Here is a 9,278-nt window from a genome sequence, read left to right as displayed (position 1 = left end):
TGCTGTTTTTAACAAAAAGTAATCTTTAATGAAACACCTGTCTACTATATGCGGTGCCTGTACAGGAGAGTCTATGTTACAGCAGCCTCAGTCCATGACAGCCATCTGTTATTGATATGCAATGACATTAGTCCACTACTTGGCAATTAGACACAAATATAAAATATAAAAATAGTGACATATATTAAATTGCGTGTATTTTTCCAGACCCATTTTTTTGGAAGCATGTTCTCTTAATGCTTTGCGATGCCTCCGAGGAAAGTCACCTTTGTGCATATGTACACAGTCACGTACTCACACCCGTAGGTATACACCTATATACAGCATACACAGGAAAAGAAGGGATTTGGTCCATACAAGTGCTGTACAGGTAGAAAGGATTTGCTGCTCTATATTTCACACAGTGTATAAAAAACAATAATCTCTTTTATATTTTGTACAGTGCTGGCCTGCGTTTCCCGCATACAAGGAATGAGCATCCAATATAACTCTTATACTCAGTGCTGCGTATCTACAGAGAATGGCTATGTATGTCTATGGACATAGGACCTGGCGTAGACTAACATGAAGCAAATCATGGCTCAAAAAAACCTCTAGAATTAAACATCACAAAACACCACTCCTGTGCTCAGGCTGGGTCTGGTATTGAAACTCAGCCACTTCATTGCAGCTGACATGCAATACCAGACACAACCTAGGGATAGGAGTGGCGCTATTTCTGGAAGAAAGCAGGAAATATTTAATATCCTAATTAGTGATAAGCGAGCACTACCATGCTCGGGGGTTCGGTACTTGTAACTAGTGATGAGCGGGCACTACCATGCTCGTGTGCTAGATACTCGTAACTAGTGATGAGTGAGCACTACCATGCTCGTGTGCTAGATACTCGTAACTAGTGATGAGCGGGCACTACCATGCTCAGGTGCGCAGTACTCGTAACTAGTGATGAGCGAGCACTACCATGCTCGTGTGCTAGGTACTCGGAACTAGTGATGAGTTTGCACTACCATGCTCGTGTGCTAGATACTCGTAACTAGTGATGAGCGGGCACTACCATGCTCGTGTGCTAGATACTCGTAACTAGTGATGAGCGGGCACTACCATGCTTGCGTGCTAGATACTCATAACTAGTGATGAGTGAGCACTACCATGCTCGTGTGCTAGGTACTTGTAACTAGTGATGAGCGGGCACTACCATGCTCGTGTGCTAGATACTCGTAACTAGTGATGAGCGGGCACTACCATGCTCGTGTGCTAGATACTCGTAATGAGCAGTTGGATGCTTGGATGGCGTGACTCGAGTACTAAGTATAACGTTAGTCCATGGGGAACTGAAGCATTTTTCTAGAACTCTACCGGGAAAATGTTCAAGGTCCCCATGGACTTTCATTATACTCGGATACACGAGTTGTTCCCATCAGAGTGTCCAACTGCTCATTATGAGTACCGAGCACTCGAGCATGGCAGTGTTCACTCATCACTTGCTGCGAGCACCCGAGCATGATAGTGCTCACTCATCACTTGCTACGAGCACCCGAGCATGATAGTGCTCACTCAACACTTGCTACGAGCATCCGAGCATGATAGTGCTCACTCATCACTTGCTGCGAGCACCCGAGCATGATAGTGCTCACTCAACACTTGCTACGAGCACCCGAGCATGATAGTGCTCACTCATCACTTGCTACGAGCACCCGAGCATGATAGTGCTCACTCATCACTTGCTACGAGCACCCGAGCATGATAGTGCTCACTCATCACTTGCTACGAGCACCCGAGCATGATAGTGCTCACTCATCACTTGCTACGAGCACCCGAGCATGATAGTGCTCACTCATCACTAGTTATGAGAACCGAGAACCCGAGCATGGTAGTGCTCACTCATCACTAGTTACAAGTACGGAGCACCCGAGCATGCTAGTGCTCACTCATCACTAGTTACGAGTACTGAGCACCTGAGCATGGTAGTGCTCACTCATCACTAGTTACGAGTACTGAACACCCGAGCATGGTAGTGCTCACTCATCACTAGTTACGAGTACCGAGCACCTGAGCATGGTAGTGCTCACTCATCACTAGTTACGAGTACTGAGCATCTGAGCATGGTAGTGCTCACTCATCACTAGTTACGAGTACTGAACACCCGAGCATGGTAGTGCTCACTCATCACTAGTTACGAGTACCGAGCACCTGAGCATGGTAGTGCTCGCTCATCACTAGTTACAAGTACTGAACACCCGAGCATGGTAGTGCCCGCTCATCACTAGTTACGAGTACTGAGCACCCGAGCATGGTAGTGCCCGCTCATCACTAGTAACGAGTACTGAGCACCCGAGCATGGTAGTGCTCACTCATCAATAATCAGGATCCAAACAACTTAACATTTAAATAACAGGTATACTTGACCCCTGTTTAATTGCCCGTGTCCCGACATAACACCCAGAAGCCACTGGATTCCATGGAACTGAACTTGCATCATCAGAGTCCCAATGGTGCTGCAAGGTGTTTTATGCAGAATACAGGCAGTTAAAAGAGACCTTATGGATGGTGACACACACCTTTAATATCTATCAGCGAAATGTTCACTAGACAAACAGATATAAACATAAACAAAAACAATCATCTAAGTTGAGTTTGCATGTTTTCATTGGGGAGAGGGGAGCGTGCCTCTGCAGATACCTCTGCGGGGACCTTTTCCTGGATTTTTTTATTTATTTACTTCTTCCGAAGTTCCAACTGCTGCCACGCCACTGATTCTGGGACAGTTTTCCTTTTTTCTTATCTGCCTTTCTGTTCCAAAGTTAAGCCCCCCAGAAATAAAGATGCAAATTTTCCTTTCAACCAAGTGGACACAAACTACAGAACTTTTCTGTGGGCATTTTCTTTATTCATAGCTTCATAGTGTTTATGGTTGAAGGTAGACTTAAGTCCATAGAGTTCAACCAATGACCTAACCTAACATGTTGGTCCAGAGGAAGGTATTCTGGTGGCTACTAACCAAAACACGGTTGCGCCAGTGGCGTATCTTGAAGCTCACGAGCCTTAATGTAAAAGGTCCAATTGGGCTCTCAATTATTCAAGTCTTTAATAATATTGGTCTTTTCATATGGGCAAAATGGACTTTTTGGGCCCACTTAGGGCAGCTTTGCACGTTGCGACATCGCACGTGCGATGTCGGTGGGGTCAAATCGAAAGTGACGCACATCCGGCGTCACTTTCGACATCGTAGTGTGTAAATGCTAGATGATACGATGAACGAGCGCAAAAACGTCGTTATCGTATCATCGTTGCATTCACCGACATTTCCAAAATGCCGGTGCCGCGACAGGTACGATGTTGTTCCTCGTTCCTGCGGCAGCACACATCGCTGTGTGTGAAGCCGCAGGAGCGAGGAACATCTCCTTACCTGCCGCCGGCGGAAGGACGGAGGTGGGCGGGATGTTTACATCCTGCTCATCTCCGCCCCTCCGCCGCTATTGGCCGCCTGCCGTGTGACGTCGCTATGACGCCGCCCGACCCGCCTCCTTGGGAAGGAGGAGGGTCGCCGGCCAGAGCGACGGTCGCAGGGCAGGTGAGTGCATGTGAAGCTGGCGTAGCGATAATTTTCGCTACGCCAGCTATCACACGATATCGTACCTGCGACGGGGGTGGGGACTATCGCGTGTGACATCGCAGCATCGGCTTGCGATGTCGCAACGTGCAAAGCCCGCCTTAGGCTCCAGGACTCGGGTGCATTTGCAAACCATGCACCCATTGTAGTTACGCCCCTGGGCTGTGTATATGCCCAGTGGTTGAAGGGGAAATTTGCATCTTTATTACTGGTAGGCATAGCTTTGGTAGGGAGGAGCACAGAAGAAAAATAAAATCTGTTCCAAAATCAGTAGAACAACAGCAATTGGAGGATGTACTCAGATTAAATGGAAAAAAAAGTCCTGTGAATGGTCTTCTTCAAATTCCTAGGGAACAAAAGTATCAGGCATTGAAATTCAACATGCCCGATCCTTGTTTTTCCAACTAAATATTTCAGGAATAGTCAGTAAGCCCCCATATTAGAGATGAGCAAAAAGGTTTGAAGCACCAATGTCTGGCCCAGTATGGTCCAATAGTAGCTGGACCAGAACAGTGTTAACTTCTGCACCAGCAATACTCTATTCTGTCGGACATTCGAGATGCCTCTGCAACTTACTAAACCCCATTATCCTCATGATTTTGAGGTATGACGGGCATGAAGAAGTCGTGTGCAAGCTATTGACCAAGCCTCCCATAATGTCATGGCATTATGGGGGCTCAGTAAGAGGCAAATATGCCCAGGATGCCCAGCAGTAGAGGATTTCAAGAGCAGAAGTGAACATTGGTCTATGGGGCCACAGAGGAATGAACTGGACAGTGGACAGGTTAGTTCAAATCTTTTCTCTCATCTGTACCCCATATCAGGGGCAGACAAAGACTGAGAAAGGCCCCAGTATATGGGCCCTTTGAGGTCCAATAATTTGTCAGTGATATAAGCTGTTTACTGCTTTGGAGGTGGAAATGGCCCCCCTCACCTCATGGGCCCCTCTGCATCTGCACAGGCTGCACTAATGGTATGATTTCCCCTGCCCCATACACATAAGATAGTCACCTGGACACAAGTGTTTGACTGACTTAGCTCATATGTGTATGGTCACCTTTAGTCTTGAGGTGCCTGATGCTCATCATTGAACAGTTGAAGCTCATTAATCCTTGGGAACTCTAAGAATGAGTGTTTATGACTAGTGGAAGAAAGCTTGACAGTAGTGTTTTGTTCTGATCTTCTCCCCGTCAGGAAGCTGCTACCTGTGGAGAGCTTGCAGACACAGGCTAGACCTCCCTTAAGAAAGCCACATTGGCATCATTCCCAAGAATCTATTTCGAGAAGCTTCATGACAAACACATAAAGAGGTTGTCTACTCTGGGAACCACGGTACTCATCACCCCCACATAATAGAAGAGAGATTAAAAGATGGAACCAGAAATTAAGAGGTTACTAAAGGTTACACCAGATTAAACAACCCATGCACTCTTGCTACTGGGCTCCTTCAATGAACTCAGGGTAAAAGATTCTCGTAAAAGCTATCCTTTCCAAAATCACTTCACCTGGTGTGAACTCAAACAATAATTCAAGACAATACAAAAGGGTGGTGACGTCTTAACAAAGAGCTGGCTGTCGTAAAGCCTCTCATACACATTAGTCCACTGATATTGACTGACAGAGCAATGTGTTTGAGAGCCCCGGACAATTTATTATTGGGGAAAATATTGATCAGGCATGTCTGATTTCGGACTTGCCGATCATATTGTCTCCAGGATATAAGCAGAGATGTCTCATAGAGAACACAGGTGTATAGGAGAGCCGGTCGAGATGGCCGGCCAAGTGAACAACCAAAGCATTGTCTAACTTCCATCTGCGTATAACGGGCTTTAAGATGGACATTCAGTCTAGATATTAGAGATCATTGGTTTGTTATTCTATACATCCAATTTTATATTGAATACAGGTTTCATTATTTTTTTTAAGCAATTTTCCACCCAGGGGGACAAAAACGGTTAGCACTTACCTATGACAGTGGCATCCTCCAGCCACCAGGCCCTAAAGGCCTTAATGTATACATTCTTACAAAAACACCATCATCATTTATGATCATTATTTTTGGCAAAATTATTCAACTCTTGCTGTAAAGCCGAACTTTGCATCCCTGACTGTTAAATAGAAACCAACTATGAAATGAAATCCATGAGGGTTAAGCTGAATGAATAAAGACATAAGTGCTTCATTGTCTTCCAAAGTCTATTACTTCTCTACATGCCTCCGATCCACATTCTTAGCTTTACAGACTCTTCAGAGTTAATAAATCCGAAATGAATGCCATGTAATTTACCACAAACATACAAACTTAAAAAGAAAAAAAAGGTGAGGAAATGTTATTTCTTGGATAGTGGTTAAAACTTGACCTGGATTGTATGTAAGTTTGTTAGATGGTCTTTCAGTTGCCTGCTTGCCCATAAGACGGTAGCGGCTCACAGAAAATTGGGTTATCCATAATAGGTCCGATTATTTCCTGGCGGGTTCATGCAATGCTGTTTTACCTGAAGGTCCCGTTATGACCTTATTACTGACCCGTCTTACAAGTACTTTTGAGACTGGAATTTTTGTTCTGGGAAGTTCACTTTTTACTGGGTGATGCTGTGCTCCCGATGGCGTTGTGCCACTACCAGTATCCGTTGGCTGGCTTGGAGAATGAACTGGTAGGTGTTTAATGCTGATAGGTATTTTTGAGTCCTTTGTGTAATTTGCCTTGACAGGGCATGTGATTGTTACTGGAGACAGTGGCTTGGTGTTTGACTGGCAGGGTCTTTTCTCTTCCGCATGCGCTTTGGCTGTGTTTTCCTCTGGTTCTGTATATAGGTCATAGAGTGCATCTCCACTGCAGCTGTCTCTGGATAGTGTTTTCTTTCCTGCACTCTTATTAGACTCTTCCTCTGGCCCTGGTATGGGGGAATCCCAATAACCTTCATCACTATTCCGAACAGAGTCTCTCTGCTCCTTCCCTCGGCTTTTCACATCCCCTTTCTCATTACAATTAGTAGCAAGTTGTTTAAGCTTCGATGGTTTTGCCACGGTTATATCACTTGGGCTCTCAGTATGTTTTTCCTCCCTTGACGATTGTCTGCTCGTACTCACTTTTCCCACCTCTTTGCTCACCTCCTCTGGTGGTTGAATCATCCCCAAAAATTCTTGGATGTCATTATCATCTACCTGATCAGGACTTGCCATCTCTTCTCCACCTCCCTGATACGCAATAATATTTGGGGTCTTTTTGGCAATGGCTTTCTTGCCATTCCCATGGATAAGCCTTGCACTGGTACCGCTGCCTCCATCATCGTCCTGGTCGGCAATAATATCACCACATCCTGTAAGAGAGTCAAAGCTTTTCAGTGATGTAACATCAGCCAACATCAAACATATACGATCAAAAGATTGTTCAGAGGGTGGATCAACAGTGGAAGGGTCGGGGATTGCAATTTCTTGCCCACTATCACACTCAGTTTCAACAAAGCAAATACTGGTTATTGGAAGTTCACCTGTTATGTTCTCATCCTTCTTTTCCTGTAGGGTCTCCACAGCCGGTTCTGGTAGCAGGTCATGGTGCTCCATTTGCGGGCTACCCTCAGCCTCCCCATCTTGGGGTTGGATCGGTTGGTGAGATGTGCAGGGAGATTCTTCTGTTGCTTTCAATTGATTGTCCTCATGCAAGGTGGTGACTTTTCCACTCTGCTCCTCACAAGGTAAATCAACTGTGAGTGTCTCTGCAGGTACTTCTGGTGGACACAAAGGTTTTTGTATTTCCTCCTTGATGCATTCTAAGCTGGCGGTCAGAGAACCGGATAGAATAAGGCCAGGTTGATTTTCTATAGCCCCTTCTTTATCGTCCTTGTTATTTTTGTCCTTTCTATTCCACCGTATGCTGTTAAACAAGCCCTTCAGCCCCTTCTTTTGTCTGCTGCCAGCTCTCTGTTCTGCATTCTCGCCTTTCACGTTCTCTAATTTCCCATTCTTTTTCAGCATAGAAAAAAAACTGTGTGATTTTGATACGGGGCTAGTGGGCGAAACATCTGTCTTTATTATGACTGCCTGGCTGTTGGCGTCAGTGCTCGTCGTATCGGCAGCAGCAGCTTCTGATGGACACTGCTCGTCTTTCTTGCTGTTCTCCAGCACAGCGTCGGCTAATCCATCCAGGGTCTTGCTCCGTACCATGCCCATTTTGCTTGCGGTCTTCCCATCTCCCTTGTTTTTCACACCAAATATCGTTGGCATTCCACCGCCTGATTTCCTCTTCCCGAATAATTTAAAAGCGGTCTTATTAATCTTTCCCGATGGCTGCTCAGCTGCCGGGGACTCAGCACAATCACAATGCAAGTCCATGTTTGCCGTCTCCCTGATCCTGCCTCCTTCCTCCTGCAGACCCCCACAGATGCCTGATGCTGATTTTCTCACTGGCAGCTTCTCCGCTGCTCCTGTTCATCTCTATAGCAACCAAGGGGGGGATAAGCAGCTTTCGTCAGTAATGGGCTAGTGCCAGTTCGCTGTCATCCATTCTAAATCAATCTGCAAACTGCAACCAAATACAAGGCTCCCCCTTTATCAAATAAGGTTTATGTAACTCGTCCACGGTGCGAGTTCATGCCAGGTATACGCCGGTGAGGTGATGCCTCGGACGGCACAGACTGCTTAGTCTACAGCCGCCATTTTATTAAAAAACATTAAAATGTAAATGCATCCTACATGGGGAGAGATGATGTTGTTCTGCTGGTCCAGCCTTAACCCTCTCCGAGCCACAGCATGAAAACTGTGATGTACCGTGCATGTTTTCTGCAATACTATTGCATTTCCAATATTTTGCATTTAATGTTTCATTGCATAGTAAAGCTGACGTCTAAAAAAAATTCTAAAAAATAGAAAAAAAATAACAATAATAATGAAAAAATATTTTAAAATTAAATTGTTCCTTTTAGATGTGCATTTTTTTATGGGTTGCAGTCTGAGCGATGTGCTGCTCGGGATGTTGTGACAGGGATCTGATAAGGACATGCGCGGTGAGGAGGTAAACAGAACACTTACATCCATCAGAAAGACAATGCTTCGGGGCACTTTATACAATCGTATTGGATTTCAATGGAATAAGGTTTTACCTTTACAGTAGGGAATTACAGAGGTGCAAATACAATTTTGTAATAAAATTTTATTAGATGCCAATGCTGCATTGAAAAGAAATTCTATTAAATCTGCCCCACTGATCCGCAGAGATATCGGAGATTTGAGCTGTCAATGATCAAGTGTTGATAACTTATTTTAAAGGGAACCTGTCAGGTACAGAACCAAGAGCAGTTCTGGGTGCATATTACTAATCCCTGCCTAGCAGTCCCAGCCTATAGTAGCATACATAAAGGGATCTTTAGAAAAAGTATTTCTAACTATCCTTTATGATATGCTAATGAGTGTGTGGACTAGTCCCCTGGGCGTTACTTCCCTTGGCTAGGCGGCCCTCCTGGCATGTAAGCACGTCCCTGTGGGCGTGCTACATGTTAATCAATGTGCAGTGTCAGAGGCATCGTCGCTCATCTCTCTGCTGTTGTAAGGGGGTCTGATCTGAAGTAAGGGGGTCTAGCGCTCTGTCACCCCCTCAGAGGTATAGCACTGTGTTTATGTTTATTAAAGGAGTGTGCTATGTGTTGTACGGCCACTAGATGGCAATATGTTG

At 45.2% G+C, this 9,278-nt stretch overlaps 1 protein-coding gene across 1 annotated transcript; it reads right to left on the bottom strand.

The window, feature by feature from the left end:
• Positions 1-2,197: 2,197 nt before the first annotated feature.
• Positions 2,198-8,229, bottom strand: AMER2 (APC membrane recruitment protein 2). The gene is made up of 2 exons (XM_075337378.1): positions 7,102-8,229; positions 2,198-6,930 (listed from the first exon to the last, which is right to left on the bottom strand). Exons 1-2 carry the CDS (start codon positions 7,940-7,942, stop codon positions 6,071-6,073), a joined length of 1,701 nt encoding a protein of 566 aa, XP_075193493.1. The 5' UTR covers positions 7,943-8,229; the 3' UTR covers positions 2,198-6,070.
• Between the last annotated feature and the right edge of the window lie 1,049 nt (positions 8,230-9,278).

The sequence above is a fragment of the Anomaloglossus baeobatrachus genome, chromosome 2, assembly GCF_048569485.1.
Source record: "Anomaloglossus baeobatrachus isolate aAnoBae1 chromosome 2, aAnoBae1.hap1, whole genome shotgun sequence".
Classification (NCBI taxonomy): Eukaryota; Metazoa; Chordata; class Amphibia; order Anura; family Aromobatidae; genus Anomaloglossus; species Anomaloglossus baeobatrachus.
Note: the sequence above shows the minus strand (reverse complement) of the source record. Positions and strands in the feature narration are given on the sequence as shown.

Excerpts from the sequence above, each read along its gene's own strand:
- AMER2 (XM_075337378.1), bottom strand. The coding sequence starts at position 7,942 with ATGGACTTGCATTGTGATTGTGCTGAGTCCCCGGCAGCTGAGCAGCCA. Across the intron at positions 6,931-7,101 it reads GAAGGATGAGAACATAACAG|GATGTGGTGATATTATTGCC; the intron begins GTGAACTTCCAA and ends ACTCTCTTACAG.